Consider the following 21,075-nt stretch of genomic DNA (forward strand, 5'->3'; position numbering starts at 1 on the left):
ATATATATATATATATATTATATATATATATACATACAGTATATATATATATATTATTGCCTGTGTAGTGTTAGGTTTTAGCTTTCTTGCAAATTTAAGTAGCTTTTCATTATTATACTATTTTTGCTACATTTTCTTTTGATCGATAGATTATTTTTAGTTCATTATTTCAAACCCTCTTGATATAGCTATTAAGATATATAAGGTGTAGGGTGTGTGTCCTGTGCTTATAGGTGTATGCATGATATATATATATATATACATATATATATATATATATATATATATATATATATATATATATATATATATATATTATATATATATATATAAATATTCCAGAATATACTGTACAAGTATAAAGGACACACAAATATCTATGCAGACTCGGACAATTTATTTCCGTTTCGAGCTGGCTTAAATATCTCACACTGAAAAACGCACATAACGTCGCCTAAGCATGATTTTCCCTTTGACATCTCTCTCTCTCTCTCTCTCTCTCTCTCTCTCTCTCTCTCTCTCTCTCTCTCTCTCTCTCTCTTCGGGATAATAAAATCCCCTTTCAAAACGCAGCTGCATCCTCTACCCAACCCCTCCCCCTAAACCCTAAATCCACCACCTTTCCAGTTTCCAAGAAACATATGGCATTCTCTCTCTCTCTCTCTCTCTCTCTCTCTCTCTCTCTCTCTCTCTCTCTCTCTCTCTCTCTCTCTCTCTCTCCTTCTTCCCTTTTCGTGGGGCTGATGTAGTCTGGAAGAATAATACGCCTCAGTGTCTCGGAAATGAAATTGTCAGCAAAACCTGATATTCTTTATGGCCTCAGTTTTTCGAGGTTTTCCGTTCCCTAAGGTCTGTCTTAGTTTCAGATCTTTCTGCCCTGACATGGCCGCATAATGTCCATTTTAAGCATGTGTGTATTTTTATACGTATGTATGAAAACACAGGATTCTGTCTGAGAGGTGGGGTGTTGATGTTATATGAGAATAATAGATGGTATATTAAGGGTACGGAGATGAATCATTGCTTGCGCAATATATGTGGAGAGAAAGGGACTGAGAGGGTGACTAATACTGTGATAAAAATTGGTAAAAAAAAAAATGGATGGAAAGCTACTGCTAAATAATTCTGAGTTTTGAGATGGTCGGGTCATGTAACGAGAATGGAGGGCGATGATATGTTGGTGAGAGGTGTAGAGTTCACAAGTGCTTAAAGGAAGAAGCAGGGGAAGCCCCAGAAAGTGTTGCATGAATGGAATGAAAATCAAGATTTTCAATATTCAGGGAACCAGAGTAAGTCAAAGATGGAGAGGAATGGCGCAGTTTGTGGAGTTGAGTTTGACGTGCGACCGATGAGCATCCTGTGTGTAGGGTTTTTAAGCGGCCGATGATAGGAATACCTTCCCAGAAGGTTCATACCTCACCTACATACATACATACACACATATTTATGTATATATTACTTTCAGTCACTATAGGGACTGGCTTTACAGAAAATCAAAACTGCAATCACTGCTTAACTTAATCTCGGATCGCTGCATGAAGACAACCTCTTGGGAAATAAGTTCATAAACTTCAAAATATATCACTTCAGGAGCAGATTGAACCCTGAGATCTTTCCCACATTCTGACACTTAAAGGTTCTTTTTTCAAATACTTTTTTTCTGGGACAAAAACATCGACCCTGTATTAATGTTAATGATTGACATGAGTGACTATTAAAAAATAAACGTGAATAAAGTACGTCGACTTTAAGCATACATTACATTCTAACTTGACAGACCGACATAACAGAGGATGATCCCATAAATGTGTACGTGAAGTTTTGTCCAGTAGATTTAATAGGCTTGGACAATATCGAGGACTTTGGTTTGTGTGTTAATTGTGATCAGCTGAAAAAGTCTGCACTTGCTCTATTTAGGTAAAGAGGTCAGGAGTCTGAATCAGGTGGTTTGAAATGTATTGGAACGATTATATAAGTTTAAAATAAAACATTCTTCAAATTCTGAAAGGTGGTATGGTAGTAAACACTGTCAGAGAACATAATACAATTGAAGTTTTATTATGGCATTTTATTGCTTGGTTTGGTGTGGAAGTAAAATAGTATCTTTTAGATAACCCCGCTTCAGCGTTATTTGGAAAAATCATTCAAAAGAGAATTAATTGTTCTTGCATAACTTCCACGAACTGCGTCAGTTCCCAAAGGTTCTTTTGCATTCGAAACATTTATAAATTACTTGCGCAATAATTCATTGATACCTTAGTATAAAAAGACTTCAACGATTTATATATAAATATCGAATCGTATTCGCGCAGTGTTAACTTGTTTTGTTTGTTTTAGTGATTAGGAGTAAAGCAACAAACACTCCATCACCTTCTCTTAGCATAACCCTACCTCGTTGAAGGTCCTGACCCATATTCTGACCTTTTCTGGCAGAGACCCAACTTCGTTGTATGTGTTCCCACAATTTCAAGCCTCTTTTTTTTTTTTTTTTTTTTTTTTTACATACACATGAAGAGAATAATTCATTTTTGAAAAAGATGACCTTTTGCTCTTCTTCAACCTTCAACTTGTACACTTCACTGGCATGGAAATATAAAGTTTGCTCAACAGTTCCATTATGCATTTCTGCTTTTGCCTCTCCGCACTTTATCAGTTGTTCAATTCCAAAGGTATTTTAATGCATAAGTGTCTCCTTGCCAGTCGTATATTTTTTTCATCCTACCTATCATTTTACCATGATCCACAGCGTGTAACGAGTCCTCTTCACTTTCCTTTTATTTCATTTTTATCATAAACTTTCTCCAAGTCTGTGTATTGTCTGAGCATCCTTCCATTGTCAGTAAGGGCTTTATTCGAAGTTTTTCATTTTCATATTCTTAATTTTGTATTTGATGAAATAGGACTCGGAATGACAAACTCTGCTGCATTTATAAAATGAATGCAGTAGTTCCTGAAGGAGGGAAGATATGAGACATCGATAGACATTGCAGTCGTGACTCTAAATTATGTGTTAGTTTAATCAGTAAATCAGTTAGGTCTGAATAATGTTGCTAATTAAGAATCTAGTTGATTGTGTCCAAGGTTTAAAACCAGCTCGCACACCGACGCAACCAGTTGCATGAAACCTGTCACGCGCAACTGGTCGCATACGATCGGTCGCCTTGAGGTCCTCGCACCAGAGCAATTATTTTTTTTTAGCTTCAGCTATGTCGTCAGACGAGGAGAACTCGCTTTTGCTTTGGTCCATAAGCAGAAGGAAAGGGAGAAGATCAAGAGTTCATCCATATTTTACAAGGAATACTCAACGAAGGAGTTTTGTTGTTGCTCAATAGGTGGATGTGGACCCTGTGAAATTTTCAAGAATTTTACAGAATTTTACATAATTTTACAGAATTTGACAGATTGTCTAAAGAAACTTTCAATGAACTAGTTCGTTTGGTGGCCCCCAAGATTTTTAAGAAGGACAAATTACAGAAAAGCTATCCGCGTTGAAGAAAGGCTGGAGTTCGTATTGGTTGATGGACTTGAACACAGGGCAGAAGGAACCGCGTGACTTCGTTCCAGTAATGAGGCTTGGTGCTTTGTCCTTCCTGATCCACTAGGCTGGAGTTTCAATTTGCGCACGAATACCGTACTGAGGTTTCTCCATTTTTCCTTGCAATTATTCACTGAAAAAGAAAATAATTGTAATTAATACAATTGGTTGCGACGTCGCAAGCTACTGATTTCATGCAACTGGTTGCGTTGGTGTGCAAGCTGTAATTAGAGCTGGAATGTATGCAGAGAGAGAGAGAGAGAGAGAGAGAGAGAGAGAGAGAGAGAGAGAGCGTGTGTGAAATGGTAGGCAGTTCAGTCAACAAGATAATTCCTGTGTTGAAACAATTAGTTTCTAACAGAATAATAATGAAAGGCTTTGTCCGAGACACAATGCAATCAGGGCAAAACAGTTAAATGTCAGACCGAGGTCATTGACCCCTTGTCATCTGTTATTGCAGAAGAGAAGAGCATCTATTTTTTATTTTTAACTTTTTTACACAGTCCGTCTGTGATAATGTTGGCTGGAGATTACTAATGATACTTCATTCTTGTTTTCACCTTTGCGATTTTTGCGCTTGTATGTGTGTATGAATATTTGTATGTATGTATGTATGTATGTATTTGCATGAGCACGTACTCGGTGTCAGTGTTATTTTGCCTCATCTGTTTGTGTATGCATGCGTGAATGCGTGTGTTTCAACCTTTAGAGATCTTGTTTCAGATATGGAAGAGACTTTCTCTAGAATGGCAGACTGTGTACTACACACACACACACACATATATATATATATATATATATATATATATATATATATATATATATATATATATATATATATATATATATATATATATATATATATATATATATATAATGCTTGCATGTGTGTTTGTGAATGTACCTATGTGCATCTGTTTGTGAAGAAATTTAACCACCTACTCACTGCTACGCGCGCACGAAAGTGCAAACGAGAGTACGCGTGCCTGCGCGAACGCTGCCGGTTGAAACCAAGACCTGTTTAAACCGTCTTCTGTTGACGCAGCTCTCGGGCCTTTCATTTGCGTCAACAACAAGAAGCTGACGAGCGACCTACGACCTGCATATTTTCTCTTTTCTCTCTCTCCTTGATTTCCCTCCGGATGACGTTGCGATAAGTTCTCTCTCTCTCTCTCTCTCTCTCTCTCTCTCTCTCTCTTCTGCGCCGTCCTGATGTCTCTCTCTAAAGTGGATGTATGAAAGAGATTCGGTGTTGGTGGCAAAACTGTTTTTTGTTTAGTTTTTTACTGATGAACGCGGCGGGGCGGCAGCCCATTGCTCACGCTTTGATCTTGTTATAAACATTAATAATTACGATAGATCTCCAGTGATCTCGACCGCCCACCATTTCGTGTAGTCCTCAAACCCCCTCCCCCTTTAACCCCATCCCCCTACCCACACAGACAGACTGACAGACTGACACCCACCCAAATAATCGATTTCTGCTTGCTTAACTAACCTTTGCGATGTTTATCCCCTAAGCATGTAATCTCTCTCTCTCTCTCTCTCTCTCTCTCTCTCTCTCTCTCTCTCTCTCTCTCTCTCTCTCTCAGGGGGTGGAGGGGAGGGGAGCGGTATTACAGTGATGAATATCAAAGGATTGTCTCGGATGTGTGACACCTTGTGCACAAGCAAATTTCTTCCCCTGTGTTTTCACCATTATTTTTATTCTAGTGGTCTGTCAATGTGATATATTATTAGCGCATTTTACACTCCTATAATTAGATTGTTCGATTCATGTTTTGCATCTCTCTCTCTCTCTCTCTCTCTCTCTCTCTCTCTCTCTCTCTCTCTCTCTCTCTCTCTCTTCTCTCAGCAACATTACCAGTCCCAACCGTAAATATCTACAAGGAATTTAATGTAATTTTTATTTGTTATTGATTTTTTACTGCTTTGGCAATGAGGACATCGAGGTATTAGAGTTATCAACAGCTTTCCAAAGACTGGAAAGTGACCACAGACCTGGAACGATGGCATTCCTGGAAAAGGGAAGTCTGGAAAAAGAAGAGGATGCTGTTATGGGACTGGAAGAAGCTGGACGGCTGATCACCGCTTCTCTGTATGCTGTAATATATATATATATATATATATATATATATATATATATATATATATATATATATATATATATATATATATATATATATATATATATATATATATATATATATATATATATATATATATATATATATATATATATATATATATTATCGGAGGAGTGTTGGCTGGTCTTGGCAATTACTGACTCCTGAAGGCGCTTATGGAATATCGGAATCCGAATGTTTGCTCTGCCTTGCCTTCGGTTAATTAATCGGTGAATACCTGGGTGCTGGAGTTTGAGAAGTTCGACGGCGTGTGTAGGCTGTTGTTTATTGACAGAGGTCTGTTTTGTGGTCTAAGAGAGATAAGTGAGCGGTGATTTGTTCGGGTGGATTTGTAGACTGAAATTCCGAGGCGAGGTGGATTTTGTCTTCACAGCAGAACGAAAACAAGAGGCGAACTTGTATCAAGGAGAGAGAGAGAGAGAGAGAGAGAGAAAATGAAATTTCACATATACCAACACAAACATGCACGCATGCACACGTACACACACACACATATATAATTATATTTACATATACATATGCATAATCATGAAGCTACAAATGTCGCTTAATATCAAATTCACGCTACATCGGGAATATCTCCGATGGAGAATTATCACCGAAGGGGAATTTATAAGTGATAAATGGATTGGTACTGTCGGGTCGAGAGCTTAGTGGTAAGGTCGACTGGAGTGGCTGGGTCTGTGCTGTTGGGTTCGCGATCCGACAGTACCAATCCATTTATCACTTATAAATTCCCTTCGGTGATAATTCTCCATCGGAGATTCTGAGGTTATTTGAAGGACATTTGTAGCTTCATGATTGTATATAAATCACGGTGTGATAGAAATTCATATATATATATATATATATATATATATATATATATATATATATATATATATATATATATATATATATATATACATGATATATATATATATATATATATATATATATATCTCATATATATATATATATATATATATATATATATATATATATATATATATATATATATATATATATATTATATATACTATGAAGTTTATTTTCAAGTCTCCTAATTAGTATCCCCTAGTATGTAGCACCCATTAACCCATCTCTTCCTCGTTTACTCTTGTTAAAATCGGTAATCCATGTATTACAACGATGAGTTACTTTGTAGCTAAGTTTTGGGACTTTTTGTCTACTTCTGTTTTTCCCGACTGACAACCTTTCTTCTTATGAAGGACGAAAGAATTGATAGTCTTCTCCATGGTTAAGCCACGCCCTTTTATCTCACTCTCTCCTCTCTCATGCTTCCTTCCTCCTCACTCATGCTTCCTTCCTCCTCTCTCATGCTTCCTTCCTCCTCTCTCATGTTTCCCTCCTTCCTCTTTCATGTTTTCTTCTTCCTCTCTCATGCTTCCTTCAGGCCCAGGCTAGGAAAGGGCGCTATTTTAAGTAACAAAAATAAACAGATTTTCCATCAAGTGTGAAAAAGCCTGAAGCGAAATTTTTCTTCTTAACTTCTTAAAAATATGTTCATGACATTTTCCATCCTAATTATTGAAGAGAACTTTGCTGTGTTAGCATTTTCAACATGTGTAGCTAAAGGCAGCCAAAAGTCTCTCTCTCTCTCTCTCTCTCTCTCTCTCTCTCTCTCTCTCTCTCTCTCTCTCTCTCTCGTACCAACTTTTTCTTCTCGATTACTTGCAGTTAAATTAATGCAACACGTGAATGCCGTTCTCTTTCCAAGATGTCCAGCGTCACGGCGCCTTTGAAACGTCAGTCCGTGAGATCTAGATGAAACGTCCTTTCCTTCCTTCTCTGAGATTCGCTCCTATTTGCTTTTCTTGTTTTTAATCTGTTCACCTTCCTCCACCTTGATTGATTGTCTTCTCTCTCTCTCTCTCTCTCTCTCTCTCTCTCTCTCTCTCTCTCTCTCTCTCTCTCTCTCTCTCTCTCATCCACTTCAAACTCTGCTAACCAATTCAGCCTTGTGTTGAGAGCAAATCAAATTAATGCCTTTCCAATTTGCAGGCAACTAAACATTGCTTTAGAGCTGATGAATTATAGACCCTGCATAGCGCACACTATTTATCCCTGTCTGCCTCACGGCGACTGGAAGATAGCACAGCAGTAATTACAGTGCGATGAAAGCGGCATTTTACACATCGGTAATGAAAAGGGAATTTATTTCTAGTCACTTTAGGATTTATACATTGAACCTAATTTTTTTCTTGTGGTACATCTGAATATATATATATATATATATATATATATATATATATATATATATATATATATATATATATATATATATATATATATATATATGTGTGTGTGTGTGTATGTATATATGTATATATATTCTTTATCACGTACACAATTGTTCTGTGCATTAGTAGAATTACTAACAGGACCTCATTCAAACTGGATGGTATCTAGTGGAGATATTTATTCAGAAAAAGTTACAAGCTTTCTAGGACAAACAGTCCTCATTATCATATGTCCTAGAAAGCTTGTAACTTTTTCTGAATAAATATCTCCACTCGATACCATCCAGTTTGAATGAGACCCTGTTAGTAATATATATATATATATATATATATATATATATATATATATATATATATATATATATATATATATATATATATATATATATATATATATATATATATATATATATATATATATATATATATATATATTACTAACAATAAACACTCCTTTGTTTATTTTTTCGTTCGTGGCATTTGCCTTTATTTATACATCCATCACGTTCCATATCTTCGTAAATCAGTTATACCACACACACACACATACACATACAGTGACGTAATTGTATTTATCCGTCATCTTTCGTCAGCATCCTATTTATACATTTCCTTTAACGTATTTTTGTTGTCTTAGCTTTCTGTGCACTTGAATCTTCTACAATCTTTTGGATTCCCAGTTTTGATTTATTTCTGTTTCTCGTCCCATCTACAATTTTTGCATCATTTAGATTATTATCCAACTTTCCCCTTTTTCAAGCTTTCCACCTCCAATTTACCTCTGCAGCCTCTCCGGATTTTTGCTGGGCCTGTAATCCCTTGCAATGGCCTCTCCCGTGTAACCCTGCATTTTGTTCTTCTCCTTTAATACTTTCACATTCATCCTCCTTTTGTGACCCTTTACGCGTTTTCTTTTCTCCGAATCTCAGTCATTTGTTTTATGGGTTTTTCCTTGCACCCCCTTCGTGGCAATTATTTCAGTCCCTCCTTCCTCTGTGGCACAAACGTTTTCTTTCTCAATGGTACCCTTGCTTCTAGTTTTCTAATTTTAACGCTTAAAGTGCTCTCTCTTGCTTAACTAACCTTTGCTGAGTTTATCCCCTAAGCATGTAATCTCTCTCTCTCTCTCTCTCTCTCTCTCTCTCTCTCTCTCTCTCTCTCTCTCTCTCTCTCTTCGTGGACACCATTTAGCCATGGGTTTATATATATTTTTAAAGTGATGTACGCCTTTCCTTTTGCGGGGGCTCCCCTTGATTGCAAATCACACTAGACTGAGGAGAGCGTCGAGTATTTTAAGATATTCAAAATGAAGGGGTTAGAGGCTGCAAATCTAAATCATTCTCTCTCTCTCTCTCTCTCTCTCTCTCTCTCTCTCTCTCTCTCTCTCTCTCTCTCTCTCTCTCTCTCTGACGTAGCGCCTTTCATTAGTGGTTTTTCCTCATTCCTTCCACTTCGAACGCCTTCGGCTACAAATCTCTTTACTCCGGAGATTAGTTTGCAGAAACTCTCCGCCGAGTTGGTTTTTTTTCTTTTTCTTCCTCTTCTTTTTAATGATTTTCGTAATTTCCTTCTCATTCAGTTGCTTGCTGCTATTTGCGTGCAGTTGGGTGAATGTTTTTCAATAATCAAGCAAAGCCCTCTGATGGGTATGCATGCTTTGACTTCTATTAATGCTGGTTTCTAACTGGATGTAAGGTTAACGGAAGTTACAATAAAATGTTCTTTAGCCTTGACAGTATCTAAGTACAAAAGCATGACAAAGAAAGAAAGTGAACACTAATATTCTTATAATTTTACCAATAATATTTTGGTTAAAACCAAATACGCATAGGCTTTAAATTTTTTAACGTTAATATTTATCATGTAAATTGAATACATAAATGAAAAAAAAACTGATATAATTAATATGTGTATGAAAATCATGCGTTTTCAAACGCGTGCGATTGTCAAGGCAAAAGGACTGACAGACATTAATATATTCCTCTACCTTAAACTTTTGTTTCGTAGGTTATTCGTTCATAAACTGTTACTTGTTCCCCCAACTTTCGTCCTGATTAACAGCTCTCCTAGAGAGGGCTGGCCCGAAGGATTAGACTTATTTTACGTGGCTAAGAACCAGTTAGTTACTTAGCAACGGGACCTACAGCTTATTGTGGAATCCGAACCACATTATAGCGAGAAATGAATTTCTATCACAAGAAATAAATTCCTCTAACTCTTCATCAGCCGTTCGGAGACTCGAACTCGGGCCTGGCGAGTGCCAGTCCACAGCTCTACCGACTCGCCCAACGAAAATTTTCGTCCTGTTCTGCATGCATGACCCATCTTCAGAAGCAACTCTGATGGCTGCAATACATCTCAAGCATGTCTTGCTCACGCTTCTCTAACAGTGGAATACAAAACTGCGAACCAACCAAACGAAGAGAGAGAGAGAGAGAGAGAGAGAGAGAGAGAGAGAGAGAGAGAGAGTAAAATATCAGAAGACTGCATAGACTGATTTTGTTTAGACTGATGACAAACACAAAATATGCAACAGCATGGCATGTGTAACTAGAATGACGCATCAGTATAGAAATATGTGCATACATACATCATACACATATACATATACATACATACATACATATATATATATATATATATATATATATATATATATATATATATATATATATATATATATATATATATATATATATGGATATGTTTTTATATGTCATGTATATTTATATTATATATTTATATACAGAAATATATACTTATATATATGTATGTATATTTATTTATATTTATATATATGTATATATACATAATATATACTTATATATATGTATATATATATATATATATATATATATATATACATTTATATATATATATATATATATATATATATATATATATATTATATACTGTGTGTGTGTGTATTTATCACATACCATTGGTTCAAGTTACTAAATATTTTATTAATAAATCTTCACTGAAATCTCATTTTCAGACTTGCGTCTTCGTGACTTACATTTTGCATTTCATCTGTCAATAAAATTTCTGCATAAATCGTATAAATTCATTCAGCTTCGTCGAAGTCTTCTATTAAGTTTTATTGATTTAGCTCGTAGCTCTTAATGAAGTCCAAAATGCAACAGCTTCTTTCCTCATTGTAGATTATAGAAGCATTAATGCTTCATTGATTGTTAGAGTAACATCCCCTTCTGTTACTGCACGTTGCTGTCAGCGTGCTTTCTCTTGGAAGATTTGCCTCCCCTCCTCGTGCTTGTTCAGTTCCTCAGTTGCTGTTGGTATTTTCATGTTTTCCTCCGTTGCTTTCTGTCTCCTGAGCTGTCTCTCTGTCGTTCACTTCGAATTCTACAACCAAGTGGGCCACTGAACCTCCCTTAAACGTATCTTCGCCTTCCGTTCACTCATATTTCATCGCATCCTGTTAACAATAACTATTTTCATTACAGTTTTATCCCTTTTCCTTTTTTCTTTCTACCCTTTCATTATCTTTCTACGTTAATTTCTTCCGCTTAACTCTCCTATGGCTTTCGTGTCCTTTATCAACGTGATCATATTGGTCGTTTTCAAAGTTGCTTCGTCCATTATAAACATCATCGTTTTTGAGTCCTGTCTAACAACATCTCCTTCGCTTTCTCGTTCCTTTATTTGTGCTTACGTTGTTTTTATCCTGTTTCGTTTTCAATAGGATTTTTATGTCAGTTCTTTCCTCTCCTCTCTTGCTATATTGGTACCCAGTTTATTTCCCCTTGAAATCGTTCCAGTCAGTTTCGCCTTTTCTTTCTTCCCCATTTACTTCCTCTTTCACTTTACTATTACTCTCTCTCTCTCTCTCTCTCTCTCTCTCTCTCTCTCTCTCTCTCTCTCTCTCTCATTCTTTGTGTCTTCTTTTTGCAGCCCTCACAAACGCCTAAACTTAACACCTTACGTATTTCTTTATTATTTACGTGTTAAAAATGTAAACAACATAAGATATTTTGTAAGTGTTCTCAGAACGTTTTTACTCTTCAGACGCGTCATGTCTCCATCCAAGTTCAGTCTTAGATGCAGACTACTTTAGACAGAAAAATCATGCACAGAGAGAGAGAGAGAGAGAGAGAGAGAGAGAGAGAGAGAGAGAGAGAGGTGACGCTTCCTCAGAGCAAGAACTGCGCAAGAACTTCGGAGAGTTCTGTGGAAGTTGGCTGCGTCCCCGCCTGGGGCCTGGCGCTTAATAACACTAATGTCGCTGTCTTTCCCTGTCTAAATACCGAAGGATGGAAGTTGTGGACGTCGTTCGGGAGAGAAAGTGTGGGAGTCGGAGTGTGTGAAAAAGATGGAGGGGGACGAGCACTTAGAGAGAGAGAGAGAGAGAGAGAAAGGAAAGATTTCTCCATATCGACACACAGGAACTGCTCACACCAGTCTGCCAAGGGCATGTTTACAATATGATTATTTGCTCTTCCAAATTGATTTAATTGTGAACATCAAGTTTACATAACGACGATGACCGTGATGATGGAAAATCCCTTGGCCCCTTTCAGAAGCTCCTTACTTAATTTGGTAGCGAAGTTTGATTGAATTAATGCTGTCAGTACTAAAACCTCTTATTTTATTTTTATGCCGCTACCGTATAGAGGAAAAAATATAGGTTTTACATGTTATTCAAACTTCGTTCAGTTACTTATTATTGAATCTTCTTAAATTCTTTACTTTTCTTTGTACTTGTCGGTTTTATTTTGCAACTGCTTTCTTCATCCCTTTGCCTATCCACTGTACGTGCGCACTTCTCTTGTTTCCTACCAACGACCTCTACCTCTTCTCCTCATATGCTCATTGACTGTTTGGTCCATATCAAACTGGCGTCAAAATGATAAATCATAGACAGTAGTATAAACTGCCCATCCCGCTCGGAGTCCTAATCTGGACCATTCTCACGTCGCCAATAAATCTATTGGAAGAAATTCCCCAGCAGCTCTTTTTCAGTAGCCACGTCTCTTCTCTGTTCCCCTTTCCGATCATGGGGAAATGGGGAAAGGAGCTTCCGGACAGTTTGTGCTTAGCCGAGGGGAAACTAGAAGCAAATTGCTCGGGAAAATCACAAGACAATTTTATTTCCGGCCGTGAGCGTGTGCGACGAGATCTGGTGGGCGGAAAATGCATTCGGGAAGGTTGTACATCTTTTTATCCATTTTTGTTGTGAGTTTGTATTCATAAACTTAGACAAGTATATTCGCAGATGAAACGCATATAGGTTTTTGTATGCATACATGCTGTACAAGCATGCAACAACGTATGACCAGCGATGTAGCGAATCTATTGCTCCCATTTTTGTTGTTTTAGATTAAACTGGTTTATGCCGGCCTGATATGGACCTCCCGACTTTGACAAACCAACGGAGACTTATATTTAATAATAATAGAAGGGTTGTGTGTAGTTTAGACATATTTTTAGTAAGATCGTAAGGAAATATGTTTGTAGTTTTATACCTTTTGACGCATTCTGAACTGGCTATTTAACAATTGTTCAATACTTCCTATTGGCATGAAGCCAAAAGGTAACAATGATTAGGATTTTTATAATTTTACGCATAATTCTAATCTCTTTTTACCCAGATTGAAATGAAATGCATAGGCCTATTCTCCCTAACTCAGCGAAGAACGGGTTAGATTACTGTGCATTTTCCAGTGATTTTGAACACAAAATTAAATATTCGCATCGAAAAAGAAATGAGATAGGCCTGATGCTTCCCTACAAACCTGAATAAAGGATTTAAAATGAATTAGCGAGTAGTTAGCAATAAACCCAATTGATGGGAGAAAAGAATAAGGATTGCCAAGCTTAGGAGTGAATTATCCTCCTCATTACTTGCCTCCTTCAGAGGATTGATGGCGGGGAGGAAGTCTCACTTATTCGTCACAATTGGTAATTTGGTTTGATTCCCGAGAGAGGCATTTTGGCCCTCCGAGTGGCACCATTGTCGGATGATGTTGATGACCCAGACGCCAGTGGCGGGCCTGGCGCGTTAATTGCCGCCGTAGGCTTCATGTCCCCTCATAACAGTTTGTTCAGTGATGTAGCCGCTTCGTGTCAGAGGTGCCTGGACGTATTATGCGCTTGATTAAAAAACTAAAGTGAGGAGTTTGTGCGTTTGTTCTCTTAATGTTGGTGATATGTTCAGGCTACATATTCACGAGATGGAAATAGGAGCGACGTGAAGGTTTGGGATGGCAGTATTATCACTTCAAAGACGAGGAAAAATATAGCAAATATCTCATAAAGATAGCAGAAGCTTTGTAAATATGTAGGAAAAAATAATGGTTAATTTTCTTGTCATATTAGTGCTTTACTTTCTCTCCTCTAAAGTCACCCGGAAGCTGAATTCTCTAAAGTGTCATTGCATCAGCATTCGTTGACTCACCTGTTCAGTATCAGTTACCTCAAAAACAGAGATCGCGTATAAAGTACCTTATCGTATGAATGAGTACTTTTCATTTCTGCATTTTGCTGCAATAGCCTCAGATAAGGCACTTCGTGATTATGGCGAAACATTGCATTCAAGTGTACAGTACCTGCTTATGTATAGGTATGTATGTCCCGTCATAAAAGTTTGTTCACTGATGTAGCCGCGTTGCTTCAGAAGTGCCTGGACGTATTATGCGCTTGATTAAAAAACAAAAGTGAGAAGCTGGTTCGTGTTTGTGGGTTTGCTCTCTCAATGTTGGTGTTGTATTCAGGCTCAGTGTTGGCGAGGTTAAAATAGAAGAGACATGAAAATGCAAGGAAATTAAACTGAAGAAAAAATAGAGATGAACAAAACCACAAACCAGAAACTTTTGGATGGTACCATCACTTGAAAGACCAGGAAAAAGTACAGCCAAGATTTGATACATAATATACATGAAAAAAAAATACGGGTAATTTATTTGGCGTTTTATTACTTCACTTTCTCTCGTCCAAAGTCACCCGGAAGCTTCACTCTCGAATTTGTCATTATTTTAGCGTTCATCGTTGAGTCACCTGTTCGGTATTAGTTCCCTGAAGAACTATAAAGTGTGTTGCTAAGTGAATGAGTGCTTCACATTTCTGCATTTTCTTACACTTTTAGCTTCTCCTGCACTAACCTAATAAGATGAAGGACTTAATAACTGTGGCGAAATATCACCTACGCATGTGCACGTGTTTCTTATAGGTAATAATAATAATAATAATAATAATAATAATAATAATAATATCCTTTATTGTGGCTCAGGGCCATATATACATGGATTATACAAATACAATACACACAATCTAGATACATAAGATAACATGATAAAAATAATAATCGACAGTATCCACACAGTTACTGAAGAAGTAGAAAAAATAGAATCCATAATAATGGTAATGACAGTAATTGTATGGAGAATAATAGTAAAAAAAATATTAAAAATGATAACAATCAAAAATACGGAACGCAGACGATTAATTTCCAGCTGGGACCTTAAGTCTTGAAATTCACTCCTGTACTGTTCAATATTTAATTATATGTATGTATGTAATGTATATGCTTGTTTGCTAAGAGTTTGTCTGAAGTACGCTCATGTATTTTATACGTATGTATGGGAATTCTCATCGATATTCTCTGCTAACTGGCATCCATGCATACATACAAACATACATGCGTATATTCACACATCATTCGGATTACTGCATTTCCCCCAAGAGTATGTATATCATTTTATATACACAACGCCATCTGATAGCAGCATCCCCCCCCATCCCCCTACCTCCTCACCTCCCTCCCTCCCTCCCCCGAAATAGCAGTGAGGTGAGAAACAAGCAGAAGAAGAATTCTTCTCTCCCTCCCTCCTTCCTCAACCACCATCTCTTACCATTTCTCTCTCTCTCTCTCTCTCTCTCTCTCTCTCTCTCTCTCTCTCTCTCTCTCTCTCTCTCTCTCTCTCTCTCGTGGCTGTTTCGGCCGCTTTCTTGACAGTTGGCAGTTCTTATCTTGCAAACGTGATCCTTGGGATTTACAGCCTTTATTTACAGCCTCCGAAAGGGGATGATGGGATGGGGAATTGGGATGGGTCAGCCTTGGCTTGTAATATTATTATTATTATTATTATTATTATTATTATTATTATTATTATTATTATCTCCGTACATTTGCAGGAACAACATAACATATTGCTGAAACATTTTTGAACCCTTTTAGCGTTGCCATGAAGACGCTGACAGTCAGTCTTAATTAATTTAATCGCTGAATTATCATGAAAGTTCTCAAGAATCATTTACAATAATATTATTGTTAACTGAAGGCAGATCCATGGATATTTTTTTAGATTCCTCAGTCTTTCTCATGTATTCAAAATCGCGAAGTCTTGGTGTAGGCTGACTCTCCGTTGCGCCTTCCGTGATCACATTCATTCGCTGCTTTCTCCCCCCCCCCCACAAGTAATTGATCACTTATTTCATCAGTCCCCATTTTCCAGTTTTTCGTCATCACCTTTAAATCCATATTCCATGCTGACCTGTGTCTGGTTGTGATTAGTTTTTTTTTTTAATATTATATGACTTTTATGAAAAATCGCGTTTGGCTCCCATCTTGCAAATGCCCATTCGTGTTATTATAATATCTGCTCTGCTGGTTGTACGTATCTTGCTGTCATTTAATGAGGTGCATAATATTTAAAAATATGCTGGAAATGTGCCGCTATTCTCTTATGCATAAGAATTGAATTTGAATGCTTCCTATTTTCCTACGATATATCATGAAGAATAATAAAATTAGCTACACAGTCACGTTAGTATATATATATATATATATATATATATATATATATATATATATATATATATATATATATATATATATATATATATATATATATATATATATATATATATATATATATATATATATATATATATATATATATATATATATATATATATATATATAATTGTTAGTCTTTCCCACTTCAAACACTCGTCGCTAAAATCTCTGTCAATCATAATAATTATGTGTTTTTTATTATGAGCAAGCAATCCAGACATCATAATTGAATTTCCATGAGTGCTGTTGCTTCAGCCCTCATTATCAAACGCGATATTTATTTGGATGGGATAAACTAATTAACCTCGCTTCAGAGAGATTGCTGCCACTACACTAGGGCTGGTTTTTAATTCCAAAATGTATGGATGAGTTAAGGGGAATAATAATAATAATAATAATAATAATAATAATAATAATAAATAATCATGACAATTATATTATTATTATTATTATTATTATTATTATTATTATTATTATTATTATTATTATTATTATTTCATAACAAGGCAAGAAATATACTATACAATTTTATTTGGAATATCTTTTAAAAATTAGCTAATTTTTCTATTGATAAAATTTTGCAAAATGAGATTTTTCTCTTCAAACTGCAAAAAGTAACCGTTGAAAATGTTGGCAGTGTCAAGAAGCTATTAAAATCCTTCAAAAGTTCAGAAATTTTATATAAAAATATGTATACAACAGTAGTTTCAGAATACATTTAAGAATTTTTTTAGAAATGAAATGTTTTGTAACTGTTGATAGTATAATAAAAATTTCAAGATATGGGTAAGTTACCATTAAAATTTAAGTTTATTATTTGAAATATTATCAGTGACATTTCAAATAATACACTTAACGTTTCTTTCAAGGAAAATACGTTTTAAAAGTTTGCTGTTGTTCTTTATTAAAATAAGTCTTGTGTAATAAAAATCCACAATTATATAGTAAATAAAATATATTACTATGTAAAATAAACAAAGAGCTTTCGAACACTTGAACGGGGTTCGTCATCAGTTCTAACGTTAAAATGTCAAATGAGAGGACAGTTTTAACGTTAGCATTGATGAGGAACACCGTTCAAGTGTTCGAATGTCTTTTGTTTATTTTACATAGTAATACATTTTATTTTATTTACTATATAATTGTGGATTTTTATTACACAGATTGTTTTTTTCCACGAAATTGTCAATCTCTTAGCAAAATAAGACTTGTTTGTTACTGGTAATGCATCAAAGGTTAAAACTGGAAATTTTTCTAAATGTGAAGGAGAATCGAGTTGCTGCTCTCCCTAACGAAGTAAACACTTCAACTGATTGCTTTTGTTTTTGTTGCAAGTTAAAGAAGTTCATCTCCCAGAAGCATTTCATTACTCAGTCGCTTCAACGAAGGGTCTGCCAGATGAATGGATTAACGGTCGAAAAAATTGACTTTTTTGAATTATGATTTATTTTAATAATCAGAAGTATTGTTCTCTTCTTTTCCTGACTCTTATAATGTTTTCCTTTAGGAAAAGTACAGATGCATAGCAGCCTTTATAATTGAGCACCTCCCTCCCATATGATTAAACACCTTCCAACCCCCAACCCCCACCCCACCCCTCACACTGCACTCTATTTTCTCTCTTTTTGCATTATTCGTTACTGTGCAGGGCTGGTCCAGCAAAAGCATGAGGTGCCGTTCCCATGAACCTTTCCTCTCTCACATAAACACCAAAGATGACCCGGTTCAAAGTCGTCTTGATGAATGCATCATCGTCAACAAACAGGAGATTCATCTCATTCATCATGATAAGGTTCACCTCTGATATTATCTCCTTGTTGTTCTGATTCACTTCTTTTCCTTTCATCATCTGAGAGGAACTGAATTCACGCAACATTTCATAGATTTTGTTCGCTCTTCATAAGCTTTAAAAATGATAAAATGCGATTTGTAAGATGAATAGCCGTTAAAGATTTACGCCAGATTTCTTTTATACCTTGACATAAACGGTGATGATAATCCAGATTTTTTGAAGAAAATTTGTATACAAATGAAACTAGTAAACAATGCGCTGAAGGTTCTTCGGCGCAATCGAGTTTTCTGTACAGCGTATAATCAAGGCCACCGAAAATAGATCTATCTTTCGGTTATCTCGGTATAATGCTGTATGAGCTGCGGCCCATCAAACTTTAACCACGGCCCGGTGGTGGCCTATCCTACAGCGTTGCCGGACGGACGATTATGGCTAGCTTCAACCTTAAATAAAATATAAACTACTGAGGCTAGGCCTGTTTGATGATTGAAGGGTGGATGATCAACTTACCAATTTGCAGCCCTCCAGCCTCGGTAGTTTTTAAGATCTGAGGGCGGGCATAAAAAGTGCGTACGGACACACAAAGCCATCTCAACAGTTTTCTTTTACAGAAAACTAAAACCTTACATATGTCAATATGTTCCTCGAAACCAGTATGCTGATCATAAAATGTTCCCGGATTTCATGTATCCATTTTGAAGTGATAAAAACTTCCTTGACACACCTCTCGTAATGGAATGCTAGTTTGACCCAGTTCTGCGTTCGTGCCCACGCCACTGAATGACGCTCACCATTTTTCATACAGTGTTTTACCGACAGCGGATGACAACAAACGGTTTTGAAAGCCGTTATTCACAGCAATTTAATCAAGACAAAAGGGAGGGCGGTATTGTTGTTTGGCATCTCTTACCCTCTGATGAGTCGCTTAATGAACGAAAGTAGGTGGCTATGAAGTGGGTAATATGTATGTATATATATATATATATTATATATATATATATATATATATATATATATATATATATATATATATATATATATATATATATATATATATATATATATATATATAAAAGCATTAACTTCTGGTTTCTCATCATAATTTTATAGGTGAGATTGATAGGCCCAAGCCCTTTTTATTTACTTATTTTTTTGTCCTATTAGTGGGCTTAATATTTGACAAATATATGTGTATATATATGTATATATATATAATATATTTATTTATATAATATATATATTTATATTATATATATAGTGTGTGAGAGAGAGAGAGAAGCAATATTCTTGAGAGGGTTACAGTACTGTAAGTGAAAAAGTTTTTTTAACCGAGTCATATCACAAGCGGATAGGAAGGGGCGGACAGACTTTACATCTATTAAAAGACTACGCTGGAGAGAGAGAGAGAGAGAGAGAGAGAGAGAGAGAGAGAGAGACTCTTTTTATTGTACCTGATATAGACATCCAACTTAAACTTTTATTCTTTGAGATTAATACGTAAAGGTCAGAGTATGACCGTGTGCGTTCGAAAGCATGCATAGCCAAAGACCATCACACTGGAGTATGACGTCATGGTACCATCTCGAGGAACAAGTCTTCGTGCTCTTCCCTCCCTCTATTTCTCCCCCCTCCCCTCCCCTACACCCCTTTGGACCATCACCCCTCCCCGAAAACCACTCACATTCTGCTTCCGTGCGCAAATGACACCAGAAACAGAAGAAGCCATTGATTAAACGCTACAGGAAGTGTCACTCATCCTCTTCTTGACACTTATATATATAGTTTTGACGTCATCGACGAAGTGACGTCACGTGACGCATGTGACGTCATCGTTGTTCTTGACGTCACTGTATGCGTGGGACGGGAAAAAGAACGTTCTATTTATTCGCCTGTACTAGAAGCTAATGATAATCACGCCTAAGAGGAAGTCATACCGCTTGATGCTGCTATTCTGGTTTTCATTTTGAAGTGGAAAAGGTGACACTGGGGTCAGGAAGAGGAAGCAGACTGGCTGGTAGGCTATCCGTGCAGGTGTGGGGACACGTGGATTTTTTTCATTAAGCATTACGTAAACACTAGCGTCCAGATGTTGGTGAAAGTATATAGGAAATCCATGAGCGAGCTTTGTCCTTATCGTGCGTGACTTCTATATTTTACTTAATATTTGTGAATGATCTTAGCTTTCTTTATTTCTTTAGTTATCCCTTCGACAAAACAATAACAGCAGCATGAAAACAACTATAAAATCGCTAATGGTCGGGATCTGTCAGGAGAATGAATTGATTAAACTTGAAGCGTTTCTTTCCTACTTCTTCAGACTTTGGAATGATCTTCCTTCCTCTGGTTTTCCTGACATCCACACCTTTTCTTTTAAAAGATGGAAGGCTGAAAGGTCTCTCGCTCTTCTCACGGTCAAGGCCCGACTGCCTTCTCCATTCCTCTCCCCTTGTTCTTGTCTTCAGGCGTGGGCTGGTCACGGGCATCAGGATGCCAGCCTGAAGTTTTTTCACCATATAAAATAAATGCGTTTACAGCAAAGA

General features: G+C 36.5%; 1 protein-coding gene across 1 annotated transcript in view; it reads left to right on the forward strand.

Moving 5' to 3' along the window:
• Nucleotides 1-5,544: 5,544 nt before the first annotated feature.
• The window catches only part of LOC136827770 (33kDa venom protein-like), a 34,914-nt gene continuing 19,383 nt past the window's right edge, over nucleotides 5,545-21,075 (forward strand). The window contains exon 1 of the mRNA XM_067085230.1: nucleotides 5,545-5,633. Within this exon, the coding sequence (XP_066941331.1) occupies nucleotides 5,545-5,633 (89 nt within the window). The remainder of the gene's footprint in view (nucleotides 5,634-21,075) is intronic.

The sequence above is a fragment of the Macrobrachium rosenbergii genome, chromosome 42 (genome assembly GCF_040412425.1).
Source record: "Macrobrachium rosenbergii isolate ZJJX-2024 chromosome 42, ASM4041242v1, whole genome shotgun sequence".
Classification (NCBI taxonomy): Eukaryota; Metazoa; Arthropoda; class Malacostraca; order Decapoda; family Palaemonidae; genus Macrobrachium; species Macrobrachium rosenbergii.